Source organism: Orbicella faveolata, unplaced genomic scaffold (genome assembly GCF_042242905.1).
Source record: "Orbicella faveolata isolate gen_17 unplaced genomic scaffold, um_ofav_v1 contig_13, whole genome shotgun sequence".
Lineage (NCBI taxonomy): Eukaryota > Metazoa > Cnidaria > Anthozoa > Scleractinia > Merulinidae > Orbicella > Orbicella faveolata.
Window position 1 is genome coordinate 3,396,520 of NW_028301540.1, and position 15,003 is coordinate 3,411,522.

Here is a 15,003-nt window from a genome sequence, read left to right on the forward strand (position 1 = left end):
GTTGGATTTAAAGGGAATAATAAATACGGTGAAAAAAGGTATTACGTCAGCCATGGAATGCGCTGACGTTGCAGCTTTCACTTTCGCTACGTGACAAATACAATCGTGTTTACTTTGCAAGTTTATTTCGGCAGAAGCGACGGTCATTAATTTATTTGTAATTTTGTGAGTTTTTCCTGTGGTTTTACGCAAATGAAGTAAATCCCTTGACTGTTTCATCACAGCCAGTTCATAGATCGGAGGAAAATTAAATATTTGCAAGCCAAGCAAAGAACGTGTCAGAACGTGCAAAGATTACGTCATTGGTAGGGAAATAACCACCGTACTAAAGATAGCCGTAGATAACGCAATTCTTGAATTATGTGACTCGTGTGACTTCTTTGCTAACCCTTAACTCAAGGGAAAAAACAATTAAATTTAATCGTGACTTTAAAGAAAGAAAGCGGTTTGTAATAGTGTTCGTATCTTCATGCCCATACATATCCCGAAGAAAGTTCCAGATTAAGACTACTACGTCATCGGAGATGTCACAACGGCTACGACTGATAGCGCGATAATAGAGTTTGTGTTGATCAAGTGCTGTGATGTCTACAGTAATCCATGAATCATCAAAGATTGCTTTGGAATATGCACTGCGTTGCGACTGTAGTGCTAAGAAAACAGTTAAATTTTAAACGCGCGGTTATAAGATCTAACAGATCTTCTTGTTATTTTTTTTCTGTCGGTGACCAGACGCAGACCTCCGCTCGGCCAAATTTCGAGTCACGCAACGTGTGGTGTTTGTTCGCCAAAAGCTGTTGAAACATTAATACGCGGACAATTTTACGGATATTGTTTTCTTTGTTGTGGATAAAATATATTTTCTTTTGGTTTTATCGAAGCGTTGGATTCAAATGGAATAATAAACACGATTAAAAAAAGTATTACGTCAGCCATGGAATGCGCTAACATTGCAGCTTTCACTTTCCCTTGGTGACAAATAAGATGGTGTGTACTTTGCAAGGTTATTTCGGCAGAAGCGACGGTCATCAATTCATTTGCAGTTTTGCTGGTATTTCTTGTGGCTTTAGGCAAATGAAGTAAATTCTTTGGCTGTTTCATAGCAGCGAGTTCATAGATCGGAAGGAAAATTAAATATTTGCAAGCCAAGCAAAGAACATGTCAGAACGTGCAAGGATTACGTCATTGGTAGGGAAATAACCGCCGTACTAAAGATAACCGTGAATAACGTAATTCTTGAATTATGTGACTCTTGTGACTACTTTGCTAGCCTTTACTCATTGAAAAACCAATTAAATTTAATCTTGACTTTTAATAGCGTTATTATTGTTGCGTTCGTATCGTTCATGCCCATACATATCCTGAAGAAAGTTCCAGATTAAGAACACTACGTCATCGGAGATTTCACAATGGCTACGAGTACTACTGACGGTGCAATAATACAGTTTGTGTTAATCAAGGGATGTGGTGTCTACAGTAATCAATGAATCATCAAGGACTGCTTTGGAATGTGCACTGCATTGCCACTGTAGTGCTAAGAACACAGTTAAATTTTAAAAGCGCGGTTATAAGATCTAACAGATCTTCTTGTTTTTTTTTTTAAAATAAGGTTAGCAACCACATAGACAAAATTTGACATCGAGAGCGGTTCTTTTGTTACAAGCACTGAGCATTAGGTTACTTTTTGCCAGGTATTGTCTTAAAATTACGACAATAGCTGTTCCTTTTAAGGTATTTGTTTCTTTAGTATTTTCCTTTCCGTTACTTTTGAATTACGAAGAAATGGCGATTTTTTTTTAAACATTTAACTATAAAAAAACTGCGATAAAATATTTCTGAACAACGTATTAAGAAAATTATGTTTAAAAAGACGACGGCGTTTCGACGTTTAGCTAACGTCATTACCAAGTCAAAATGTGAGTTGATAATTATTGTATCTATGCTAAGTGAAACAATAGTTAATCACAAAGGAATAAAAGTTGTAAGAATGTTCTTTCGGACTAAGAGTTTTAAACGCATGGAGTCAGTCTGTGAGTTGGATTACGTTCTTTGATGAACGGCACTTTTGGAGTATGCAAGACTGGTTTTCTTTGGGGAGGATTGTGGCCTCGGGAGCTTTCAAATTTGTTTCCAATCATCGAGTTGTTATTTTGAATATGTTGGCGGAGGTGTCGAAATGTGCATCCGACATCGCACCGCACAGATCTAAAAACAAAACAAAACAAATAGACCACGCATTGTTGATTTACGATTGGAGACTTGATTTCTTTGGGTTGGAAATTTTGTTCCAATTTCCTGCTGACAAATACTGGTTGTAGTTTAGTGCCGATCTTGTGACTGAGACCACGCATTTGTCTTCGAACCGTGTTAACTGATGTTTAATCCTTGAGGGGAGAATGACTCTTTTACACCCGATGAAATGTGCTGAATACAATTGTTCATAGTGGGATTATAGGACAGCCAAGGGAGTAGAGATGGAACGTAATCTAACGCATTCTTCATTGAAAGCTTCAGTTGTAGAGGATATGGCGTATAAATGGTGGATCATTGTTTTAAGCAAGCGATCTTTGTAGTGTTTATCCGTGTAAACTTTGAAATACAACGAGGATCCAGTGTTTTTCTATACACGCGTGTTTCAATTTTTATTCCATTCATGATTATTTCCATGCCATTTTGTTATAAGCAGGAGGCTATGTACTTTTGAATTATTTTCTTCAACCGTCTTCACTTCTGACAAGATGTGTCCGCCATTTTAAATCATCAAATCCACCAGTCTCAAAACCCGTCTGATCCGTTTGACGGTGACGTCAGTGCTTTCTCATTGGTGCACGAGTCAGGCCTTTGTTCTCTCGCTATAAAAGTGCGACACCACCCGGATGGTTGGGCGGTCAGTTACCTCCACTACAATACTCACAACTCTCTTAATCACACATTTAGTCTTCAAATCCATGCTTGCATAACCAATCACTACACGGCCTACATCTCATTGATCCCCCTACATCTACCTACGTGATCCGCATCTCATTAAACCTGCTCGGTATTCATAGCTCATTCATTTAGCCATCTCGGATATACTACTTGTAGTAACGAAAGATGATAGTTAACTTTTAAAAGTATTGTACCAAACATTCTAAGTGTTAATCACATTGTTGATTTGAGTAACATACATTGTTAAGGAAATATCTCGAGAAGAATGCAATGTTAATTATATCGTTTTGTATGTTACCTGAGAACACTTGTTTTGTCAAAATACCGTCAAACAGTGCGCAGTCCGGGTGCTTTGCTGAGAAGATACTGAACTTACCCTGTCGCCCTTGATTCCTGGTAACCCACGAGCTCCCGGAATACCGACTGGTCCCTGTAGTAAAAAATAATAATAATAATAATAATAATAATAATAATAATAATAAATTAATTAATTAATAAAACAATCAATCCATCAATAATATATATACAAACACAATATCACCTCAATAAAACTGAAGATATCAAAACTGATTAAATTATTTACACAAAGAGTGAAACGAGTTATCTGTTGAAGTTGAAGTTGTTGCTGCAGCTGTTGCTGTCGTTATTACTGTTTTCTTGTTCACGTTCTTATAGCTGTCATTGGTGTTGGTGATGGTCTTGTTTGCAGACTCGTCGATTCGTTCGCTCGTCTATTTGTTTATTTGACATTTGTATGTTCGCTATCTTACACACTCGCTCACTCGTTCGTTATGTTTGGGCCTTATTACCTGTTCTCCTGCGGGCCCCTCTTCTCCAGGTTCGCCGGTGGGACCAGGAGCCCCCTGCATAGAACATACAATGTAACCATTCATAAGAATGAAATGACACTGGAAAATTTAACAGACCACCGACGACAACCATAATATTGCGCATCAATATCGCTTACGTCATCTCCATTACGTCCACGCATTCCAGGAGGACCTTGCAATCCAGGGTCACCCTGAAAAATGAGAAATACGGTCTCCAAAGTTACCCTAGAGTCGCCTCTACAACTACAGCGATTCCTGGCATTGAAAGGCAGTGAGGATTCTTGATAATTAGGCTTAATATCCACAGCAAAACTAGTATTTTAGGTACTTGGTTTGAGAGTACAATTATCAATGAAACAATACGTTGCAGAACGAAAAAATATAAGGTGTGATGCAACTGAACTCTGTACCTCTCGAGGTAGCTATGCTAATTATTCCTAAAAGTCGACTTGTGATATAAACACCAAGTATTTTGTCTGCCTTAACGCAACGTTTTTCCGTTGTATTAAATTTACCGGTTTTCCTGTATCGCCCGGGAGACCCATTTCTCCTTTCTCCCCTGCTGTACCCTGCAAAAAAACAAACAAACAAACAAACAAACAATAAATAAATAAATAAATAAATAAGTAAAGTCCTTAATGCAATCTTTAACTATGAGTTACATAGTGCGGTAAAGGCGTCGAAAACGTGGTAGAGGAATTCTCAGGTACCGTAGAGGTCTTAATTCAAGCCTGACATTGGCGAAACTGCGTAAGATGCGTTTATACTTGCAATGGGCTTTTAATGAAACCTCTCCACCGCAGTTGACACACAAGCCATTGCATATATTCACTTTCAGAAAAACAATTTTCTGCGCTTAGTTTCCAAAAACTTTCTGTCGTCGGGCAATGATTACAATTTTTTTTTTGTTTCATTGACAGAAGTAGTGTCTATTTTAACAATAGACGAATTCGTAGCTGTGTATTTTTCGGGGTTACTTAAATAAAGTAAAGGGTTTGGGAAGCGGGGCCGCACACCCCCGCCCAATTTATTTGGGAGTCTCGTCCCCTGGGGAAAAAGTGTGCATTAGTTATCTATCCTATTTATGACCTGACAAAAGGCTTCTTCTAAAAGACATTCCAGTTCAAGACTAGAGTGCAAAAACCATACCCTATTTATGACCAAACTGGCCAAAATCGATACCCTATTTTATGACTTAAACGGCTGAAAACATTACACTTTGAGGCCGCATATACCTATATAGCCCATATAAAGAAGTACCTCCGGGCTTTTTCCCTGCTGGACGGGTGTTATTTGCAAAGGTCGCCAGGAACGTACAAACGTTTCACCTGCTTTACCTTTCGTTTCGAAAGTGGAACTTAAAATTGATTACTGGAAACGTATTATAACCACTGGCCTGGAATACAAGCTTTCTTATATTTACATACTTCCGCTCCTCTAAAGCCAGGCGCGCCAGACCTTCCTGAAGGACCCTGTGAAAACCAAGTCAATGTACGTCAGTGTCATCGTCTCAGCTATCTGGAATACTGAACGCTTGTAAAAAAGCGTTTAATTTTGCTGTCAGTTTGCGGTAAAAAAATCAATTTACTTTGAATTGGCAGCTTTTTTTTCTCAGATTTCCCTATGAGTGATAAGTTTCACTATCCGTATTTGGCTTGAGAAGTTGAAACGAAGGCTTCACTATGAAAAGGCATCAAATGTTTTCCGTCCACACTACGCGGGAGGAATTTAATTACGCAACAATCACCGATCATTTTGGATTTTGGATTTGTAATTGAGGGAAATTCGGTCAGGGAAATCAAATGATTTTCGTGAATAGATCGCTTTCGAAAAGCTCCGTTTTCGAAGTGTTTTCCGTCCACGCCAAATCAAAAAGCCCGCGTTTTCAAATTCCTTCGGTTCAGTTGAAGAGCGTTTTCGAAAAGCTCCGTTTTCGTGACGGATTAGTGTAGACGGTGGAAGTAAAGCTGCGTTTTCAAATTTCTCCGACGAAGTGAGGACGGTGCCTAATATCTTAGTGATACCATTTTCTCTATTACTTTTGTACGATGAGAATTCTCGTTTTCTCTTTTCCTGGTTTTGTCTGTGCTTGAGCCATAATTCGGAGAGATATATACTCGATTCGCATCTTACAATACCGACCTCTAACTCGATTAAGGAAGAGGTGAATAAAGTTGACGCATACATGCATTTGCCGAGACCGCACTCGTAAACAACACAACAAGTTTCAACTAAACTCATTAGACAATAGCAGGAAAAGTTACCGGCTCTCCAGGGGCACCTTTTATCTCAACGTATCCAATACTAGGTCCCTTGCCAGTTGAAAGCTAAAAAAGATAATATTAAGCATAGGAGTGAACACGCCAATAAATGAGCGTTAATCGATAAAATCATCACCCTGAGAAAAAAAAAACTTCATTGCCAGCGCTATGAGGAATTCTGACCTCTCGATTACACTCCGCTATGAAGGCCACACTCGTCAGTTAGACCCCGCTCATTTGAACTTGGTTGTTTCGAATTTCTCATTATTTCGAACTCAAAACTATTTCCCCTGGATTTGCCCTTCAGTCATTTACAATCGGTTATTTTGTACTCCCGCTATTTCAAACTATCATTCGTTTCCCCTGCGGGATTCAACTGTAATTGTCAAAACCTCAACACACTTATCGCAAAATTGTTTCAGAGTTCGATAATAAGAACACTAATTCTCTTCTCCCCTATTGCTAGCTGTATTCCTTTAGCCCCCACTTAAAGAACAAATTTCATTTTTCCAAAGGAGCATTTCAACAATAATGTTCCACTTACAAACCCAGTGAGTGGTCCGATATCCGGCCCATCAGGTCCAGTGACATTGAAAACAATTTTGCCCGGTGGTCCCGGGGGTCCACGAGGTCCAGGTCTTCCTTTGGGACCGACGTTACCCGGGGTTCCCTGATGAACGAAATATACGTATACATGTATTATACTGGATGGTGAAGAAGCTCACAAAAGATCGGATAGAGAAGATGAGCTTTAGGCAGGCGGTACAGCAAAAGTGGGTTTCCAGTTTTGAAAATCTAAGAAATGCTCTTTACATATTCGATACATCAGGGGTGTGGATTGTAAATACCGGTAGTGAAAATTGCGGTACGGTAGTTTCACATCTTCAAAAGAAGAACACCCGGTTAGATAAGCACGCCGGAAAACTTGGTGTCAAAATACGCTTTATAGCATAAATGGAATTGAAAACTCTTCAAACACACCTAACGGATGTCAAATAATATACACTATTATCACATATTGTAGCCGATATACATGTACACGCGTTCTTTTTTGGTAAATACGATTACGGGCCTGCGAACACCGAGCAAAAAGCCATTTAATAACCTACTTAACAACCTCGAATGTTCGGTCTTTTACGGGAAAGTCTCAACATCGACCTTGCCCTATTAACCTCGCTATCGTTCGGTCAATACGGCAAGGTCTCAGTTTGAGATTACGCCGTAAAGACCTCACTCTCGGATAATAAGTAGTTATTAATCCGAGCAAGGACCGGGGATGATAAAATCAGTTTTTGAGACTGATCCCTTAAGATGGCGGCGCTTAACGTCATAACAAGAAACTGTGGAAGTAGAGTTACAGTACACTGCCTGGTAGGATGCTTACTTATCGCAATTTTCTTTTAATTTGTTGTTGTTTTTGTTATGTCAATTCGCCAACATTCATGTGTACTTTCGTACTGAGAGCCACTGTGAAATAAATTATACGACTCAAGAACCCCGCCAGAAAGGGTTCGAGACAAAACTCTAGATCAGGAGTCCATTTGATCCAGTACGGTTACGCATCCTAGTTCACGTTACAACACCACAGAGTCATTGACAAGCTCACCTTAATTCCACGGTCTCCCTCAGATCCGGGGGGCCCAGGCGGCCCTTTAGCTCCCTGAAAGCAAACGACACCATCAGCCAGGTCGGCACTTAGAAAACAACAAAATTAAACGGGAATAACAGGTTATCACCTAACAAAGGATCAAAAAAGTTGTTCCTGAGCGTTATGTAAGTACGGTCGGTCCCGTCTCCACTTGCAACTAGTCCTTAAGAAAATTTCCTGGGCTATCCCAGCAGTTTACAGGTAACAATTGGTCAACCTGGATGAAACGTCTCGCCCTAAAATTCAGTTCTTTCATCGGGTCCGGATCTTGGGTGTAACTTGCAATTGAAGATTGGGTCATTGCTTGTTACAAAATTGAATCCACCAGACCTAATATCATAACTAACAAACAGTCGTAGGAATCTGCTCTTGAAAACCACTGTAAAAGGCCACGCCACGAAATATCATTTCAAACCAAAATACAATATGCCGTTGACGTGATTTTCATTTTTACCCACAATCAGAGCCTGTTACTATCCCTCCCTCTCCTATTCCTCACCCCTACCCCACCACCCGGACCTGATGATAGTCTATCAAAGGCATCAAACAACCCATTTCTGTCAGGTCGCTCTGGCCTATTGTCTAACTACGATACCTTTCCCAATAACATACGAGTATGTATTTTTCCGTTCCAGCGTTTGCTAATCACTAGGCAAGAGCGCATCGCAAAAAATAAATATCATCAATAAAACCTAGCAACGATAATCAGAAAAGTCTCCATACTTTGTCTCCCTTAGGGCCGGGGTCGCCAGGTGGGCCGACCTTAAAATGAAAAACAACAACAAGAAATAGTTTAGTTTATTATTATTACTACTAATCGTAGATTAGGGAGTGTGTTCGATACGTTGTGTGGATGCAGTCTGAAGGGAAATGTTATTATTGCTTTGTGCTTCGATGTGCATGAGGTCTTGACTTCTCACCATCACTCCTCATCGCGCCATCGGACGCATAAGGCCTTGACTCCTACTGTGTAAATTATAAGTCAAGATCTTTGGGATATGACCTTATTAATACTTTGACTCGTAGAATCGATAAATTTATGTTGTAACCACAAATTTGACCACATAACGCATTTGGCTTCATAACTCGGTGCGTGTAAGACTTGTGAGTAAGATCTTGTACGAACAAACCACATGATGGTCGTTTTCTCTAGGTGAGCAACACAACTCGAAGCTAGGTTTTGATTCATTCACGATGCAGCCAATTCAAACCACTCTAGTGGCGCTAAACTTAATTACGCAACTGTCACTCTGTATGGTAGACAAAATATTGCTTCTCAACAATAGCTGATCACAATGGCTAAGTCTCTCCCCCCCCCCCCCCCCTTTGAAAAAAATTAAAGTAATTTTGCACCTACGTAGCTATATCGCATCAAAAGAGACTCTTACCCTTCTCGGAGCTATCGTTGATTGGAGCACATGAAACAAAACAAGAATACAAAGTTAAGCACTTCTAGTTACTGTCCTCAGCTAATTTCTTGGCTTAGTTGAAGAGACATGATAAATGACTCGCTGGGACTTTGCTCAGGTCCTACGTCCGTTAGCGAAAATGACTGCTGTCTAGAGGTGAGGTTTAATTTAATAACATAAGTTCTGCGACTCCGAAAACTAATCTATTATAAAATACTGGAATGTTCCGTCACCATCTTACAACGGGGGTGGGAGAAGGGAGGGAGCGAACGACTGCATTTTCAAAATAGAATCAATCACTCACTCAATGACTCACTCACTCAATCAATCAATCAATCACATACTATCTTATCATAAAAATGGTCTTCCTAGGTGTCGGGTGAAAAACTACACGAAAAATACATTGACTATGCTAATGGAAATGCATTTACTACATTTTGCGTACCCAGTCCTTGGTCTAGGGACATAGCAATTTATCAAGTTTCAGAGTTTTTAATCAGCATCAGGTACGATGGGGAAATATTATTATGGATTTTATACATAATCACGGCCAGTTTTAGAGCTCCATTCAATATTTATGTACACTCCCAAGCCAAGCATGTAAACGAATCAAAGGGTTCCAGGTAACACAATCCCTGGCGTGCTTACCAACAGGTTCTACAGATACTATTTTCTCAACAGGAAGACCCAAGCCATTGTCGGCCGTGCACCTGTAATCACCAAAGTCATCCTCGCTGTTGATGTCCACAAATATAGTACTGTCTGTGCCCGTGATTGTTGTCAGCTCAGTTCCATTAGGACTGTACCATGTCACAGTAGGTATAGGATCACCGTCGGACACGCACTGTAATTCCACCTTGCCACCAATCTGAGACGACGCCAATGACGTGTTGATGTGCGTTATCACAGCTGGTACTGTTGATTAGGATAAAATGAAAGGAAATAGCCTTAAGCTCTGTATTACTTCATAGTGACTGGCCGAGAGCACGCCAATCAGTTATCGTTAATTATGAATTTGCACTGCGGTACAAATTAACGCGAGCCCGTCCGCAACTTTCTCATTCATGTAATAAACGAGCAATCGTATGAAAGCGCGAGTAATTAAGGATTTACAACACTCGTGATATTTGAAAATTCTTTCACATTGCACTCGCCTAAGGACTCGTGAAATTTAGAGTGAATTTTCAAATATCACTCGTACATAGTGTAAATCCGTAATTGCACTCGCATTCATTCGGTTACCTGAACTAATTTCGTCCGAAGAATATCAGTACGATGTTAACAAGAGAGCATTATTATAAAAGAAACCGATTTCCTAATAATGACTTTTTTAATCTTTCGTACCACATTGTCCCAGCTATTAGCTTTCATGAAGTTTCGGCGAACCCGTAGCTCTCGATAACATCCAGACTTTTCACTTGCTGTAGTTCAGCGACGTCCAGTAAGACAAACAAAAAATAAAATTCAGAAACTATCACCGTCTGTTGTAGCGGATGACAACGAACCAATTAGGAATCTTATTCGGTAAATGCTTATAAATAACTTCTAAACTTTGTCATCAGAAAGGGAAACGATATCGGCGAATTATTCTCTTAGAACATCCTCTCTTAAGGGTTCATGTACTTACCTCCACAGTCGTCAATGTTGCAAGCCCTTGATTCCTCGCTTTCTCCGATACAAACAAGTCCTCCATGCGCGGGAGAGGGGTTATTACAACTGCGAGTATGGAACTGAGTTCCCCCACCACATGTGACTGTACATGCGCTCCACGGACCCCAGTCTGACCAGTTTCCGTCGACTTAAAAGATAAAAATGATATACGTGAATTAAAGAAAAGTGATGTTTTTTTCTTTTCTTTTTTTTTTTTGGTTAACTAAGTTGTGTGTTCCGATCCACTTATTATTGTTTTTTTTTTCTTGATGGCTCCAATTTTCTAAGTCCAAGGTTCCTAATTTCCAACCATTTATGCTTTGGAAAATCGATAAAATAGACTTCTCAAAACCCGATTATCAGAGACCTTCGATTTATGCAGGACTAACTTCATTTGGACCGATTTAGTTTATTGTGTAGACGTATATTTTGCCAAGAAGTCAACAAAACATTTACTTGGGCAAGGGTCTTCATTGCATTGCCTTGATTCTTCACTCTCTCCAGGACACGACTTGCCTCCAAAGGCCGGTGGGGGATTGGTACAAGTTCTTGTTCTTTCCTGCACTCCTCCCCCACACGTGACAGGGCAGTCACTCCAGTTCTCCCAGTCGGACCAGTTGCCGTCAACTAAATTAAGAGTCAAGAGCTTAAACGTCGCGTTGAAAGGGTAATGTTTTAGTAGAAAGACGAATAAATAGAACTTCAAAATATTTGAGAAGAAATTATTGCAGAAAAATCAATTAGCTTACTTGGGCAGGGATCTTCGTTGCAGGATCTTGTTTCCTCACTTTCCCCTGGACACGTCTCGCCACCAAATGTCGGTGGAGGATTGGTACAAGTCCTCGATCTTTCCTGTACTCCTCCTCCACATGTGACAGGGCAGTCGCTCCATGGCTTCCAATCCGCCCAGCTGCCATCTCCTAAAAAAGTATTTTAACTGTTAATCAATAAGCGAACGTTGGAGCAGATGTAGGCTATCCACAAACCCTCTGTTTTGTCTTGAGCCCGTCGAGATCGCAAGCTTAGCAAAATGGTAACCCGGCGCGTGGGAACTGAACGAGACAAAACGCAACGGGGTGGGGCTGGGGAAAGACAAAAATCGTAGGAAAATAACTCGTAACAAAAAAATAAACGTCTGTGAACTGACTAGATCAGAGAGGATGCAAAATATACTTACGAGGAACTTTATAAACCATTTTGCTTTAAAAACTTTGACACCTCAGTTTAGTAATTTACTCCCTTTTCTTTCTTATAAGTTCTTTATTTTTAGAGAATGACTCAATAATGTCGACGTTTCAGTTAATCCGAACGATGCGATTGTTTGTGTCACGGGGTTCCTATTGGAAGCTAAATGGGACATGTGAGCGAAAGCTAGAGAGACAAAATTTCATTCTCGCAGGTGGTTTATGTGTTACGACTGGCTGGTGTGGTTGCTAGGCAATAGCTCTAAAGATCAACGAGAATTGTTTGGAAACATTTCAGAGTTTATCTACAGCGTTACCACGATTCACCCGACCGGTATTCAAACACGTGTTTACCTGGGCAAGGGAGTTCGTTACATGCACGTGTTTCGTCAGCATTACCCGGACATGACTCTCCGCCAAATGCCGGTGGGGGGTTGGTACAAGTCCTTGACCGATTTTGCACTCCGCCGCCACACGTGACAGGACAGTCGCTCCAGTCTTTCCACTCAGACCAGTTACCATCAACTAAATTTCAAAGTTCCACTTACTCCATTAATCATTTTGTACTGTTGTTTTCGAATAAGCGAGCAGTTTTATACATTTAACAAATTACATAAGGAACTGACACACAGTTAGCTGAAGGGCCTCATGTTTAAGTTCTTTTAAAATATACAGGATATAATTAACACATTACATGTATTTAAAAAAATAACATATTAATCTTAAAAAAACATGCTTTATAGGTTTGAAATAGAGGCAGCCAAAGGACTGATGTGGACCAACTACAATAAATAACGTATACGCTAACAGGAAGGAGTAAGAATATAAAATACCTATAGAAAAATTACAGATAGATAATGTTTAATGCGTGAGCTTAATTGTGCATGAGATATCCACAGAACATAATCAATGACTTTAATTTTCTAACAGTTTTAGATTTTGTATTGTTGGACAGAACAATCGTACTTCAACAAATGATAACTTAAAATTACATGAAATACATTTTGCAACGATTACAAAATGAGCTTACTTGGGCAAGGGTCTTCATTGCACGCTCTCGATTCCTCGCCCTCCCCAGGGCATGACTCCCCACCAAACGCCGGCGGAGGATTGGTACAGGTCCTTGATCTTTCTTGCACTCCGCCACCACACGTGACAGGACAGTTACTCCAGTCATTCCAGTCAGACCAGTTTCCGTCGACTAAGTGTAAAATTAATTGGAACAACATTAATTTCCTCCTCAGAAATTGATTCCAGACTAGATGTTATCTCGCCTTGATATATATTCAAAAAAGATTTCCAGATATTCAACAATAACTTTCAGGTCCCTCTGCCTTTTTATTGCAGTATTTAGAACAGAAATTATTTACTGACAGTAGCAACGGTTATTAGTTAATTTATTTCTCGAGACTTGAGAAGGCTGAAAAGGTTAAGAATTAAACCCCAGATGGTAAGTAAGTGTTCCGTATATTATTAGTTGCAATCTTTAGTAGGAACCAAGTAGTATACAGATTTTTTTTCGGTTTACCTGGCATTACAAACGCTGTGTTTATTTTAATGGCCTTTCAGGAAACTTGATTTGAATTGCTTTATAAAAAATTGAAGTCGTTGCTATGTAATTATTTAAACCGAAAAGCAATCTTCAGGCAGTTTTCATGAAATTGTGGCATCTGACGAACGTGTCCTCGTCATCTGCTATTGCTATTACCGTTTCAAGATCGCCTAACTACGGTATCTTCAAACCGTGCAAAAATATTATGAAAGCAAACATTTTACTTGGGCAAGGATCTTCGTTGCACGCTCTGGTTTCGTCACTCTCTCCAGGACACGACTCTCCACCAAAGGCCGGTGGGGGATTGGTACAGGTTCTAGACCTATTTTGCACTCCACCACCACACGTGACGGGACAGTCGCTCCAGTCCTTCCAATCAGACCAATTACCATCAACTGAAAAGAGGATAACAGGTAAGACACCGCTCCAAAAGAAAGGCGAGAGCTAATAAATTTCCCCAAGAAAACCATGAAAAAATGTATATCATTGCTATTATTTTACTTGGGCAAGGATCTTCGTTGCACGCTCTGGTTTCGTCACTCTCTCGAAGACACGACTCTCCACCAAACGCCGGCGGGGGATTGGAACAAGTTCTTGATCTATTCTGCACTCCGCCGCCGCAAGTGACAGGGCAGTCACTCCAGTCCTTCCAGTCAGACCAGTTACCATCAACTACAACAACGACAATACATGAGACAGTACCAACAAGAAGCAAAGAGTAACAGTCTACCAATCACATTAATCAATCTATTATGAGAGCCAAAGTTACTTGGACAAGGATCTTCATTGCACGCTCTGGTTTCGTCACTCTCTCCTGGACACGACTCTCCACCAAAAGCCGGAGGAGTATTGATACAAGTTCTAGACCTGTTTTGCACTCCGCCACCACACGTAACAGGACAGTCGCTCCAGTCCTTCCAGTCAGACCAGTTACCATCAATTGCAAAGAGGATTTTGAATGAGATAGAGTTCCAGCGGAAAGGACAGAACTACAGGACCCCGAAAAACCACAAGCATTTTTATAATAATACACATTTCACTCAGACAAGGATTTTCATTGCATGTCCTAGCTAAGTTCAATCTCGCCAGGGCATGGCTATCTACCTGATGCTGAGGAGAAGCATTTCGAGAGGTCCTTGATCGATTCTGTAATCCTTAAACAAGCGTGACAGAACAGTAACCTCAGTCATGCCATTTACCTCACGTGCCTCAAACTACAATAATGATTATTGTCTGAGACGTGAGGAAAGTGAACAGACAGAGAGTAAAAGACCACCAAAAACAAGGTATCCGAAGGATAATGGAACACAGAGGTGACATTGTTTCTGTGCTCAAGGCCCTGCCTCTAGCTTGACAGAACACTCATTCCTCACTGTATAAGTGCATAGGCCAGTTGTGTACACCACCAAGGAAGCATGTACGCGTTTGATAATCGATGGGCAAATCCGTGAAGGTACGCATTTTTTCTGTTACCCTTTCCAGGTCAAAATTCACCGCGTTGGTAATCGTGATTTCCTTGCATTTTGCTGCACGGTGGTTAG

The 15,003-nt window shown here is 40.4% G+C and overlaps 1 protein-coding gene across 8 annotated transcripts in view; it reads right to left on the reverse strand.

The window, feature by feature from the left end:
- Nucleotides 1-15,003, reverse strand: part of LOC110069278 (uncharacterized) — a 63,692-nt gene that overhangs the window by 31,588 nt on the left and 17,101 nt on the right. For 3 of the 8 annotated variants that reach the window (XM_089284074.1, XM_089284079.1, XM_089284073.1), the window contains 18 exons: nucleotides 13,964-14,134; nucleotides 13,687-13,857; nucleotides 12,941-13,111; nucleotides 12,265-12,435; nucleotides 11,476-11,646; nucleotides 11,183-11,353; nucleotides 10,704-10,874; nucleotides 9,725-9,991; nucleotides 9,056-9,066; nucleotides 8,391-8,429; nucleotides 7,626-7,679; nucleotides 6,564-6,689; nucleotides 6,023-6,085; nucleotides 5,186-5,230; nucleotides 4,274-4,327; nucleotides 3,896-3,949; nucleotides 3,738-3,791; nucleotides 3,305-3,358 (listed from right to left, as the gene is read on the reverse strand). In XM_089284074.1, coding sequence (XP_089140200.1) covers nucleotides 3,305-3,358; nucleotides 3,738-3,791; nucleotides 3,896-3,949; nucleotides 4,274-4,327; nucleotides 5,186-5,230; nucleotides 6,023-6,085; nucleotides 6,564-6,689; nucleotides 7,626-7,679; nucleotides 8,391-8,429; nucleotides 9,056-9,066; nucleotides 9,725-9,991; nucleotides 10,704-10,874; nucleotides 11,183-11,353; nucleotides 11,476-11,646; nucleotides 12,265-12,435; nucleotides 12,941-13,111; nucleotides 13,687-13,857; nucleotides 13,964-14,134 — 2,018 coding nt within the window. The remainder of the gene's footprint in view (nucleotides 1-3,304; nucleotides 3,359-3,737; nucleotides 3,792-3,895; nucleotides 3,950-4,273; nucleotides 4,328-5,185; nucleotides 5,231-6,022; nucleotides 6,086-6,563; nucleotides 6,690-7,625; nucleotides 7,680-8,390; nucleotides 8,430-9,055; nucleotides 9,067-9,724; nucleotides 9,992-10,703; nucleotides 10,875-11,182; nucleotides 11,354-11,475; nucleotides 11,647-12,264; nucleotides 12,436-12,940; nucleotides 13,112-13,686; nucleotides 13,858-13,963; nucleotides 14,135-15,003) is intronic. The other 5 variants (XM_089284075.1, XM_089284080.1, XM_089284081.1 and 2 more) reach the window with 3 other exon arrangements.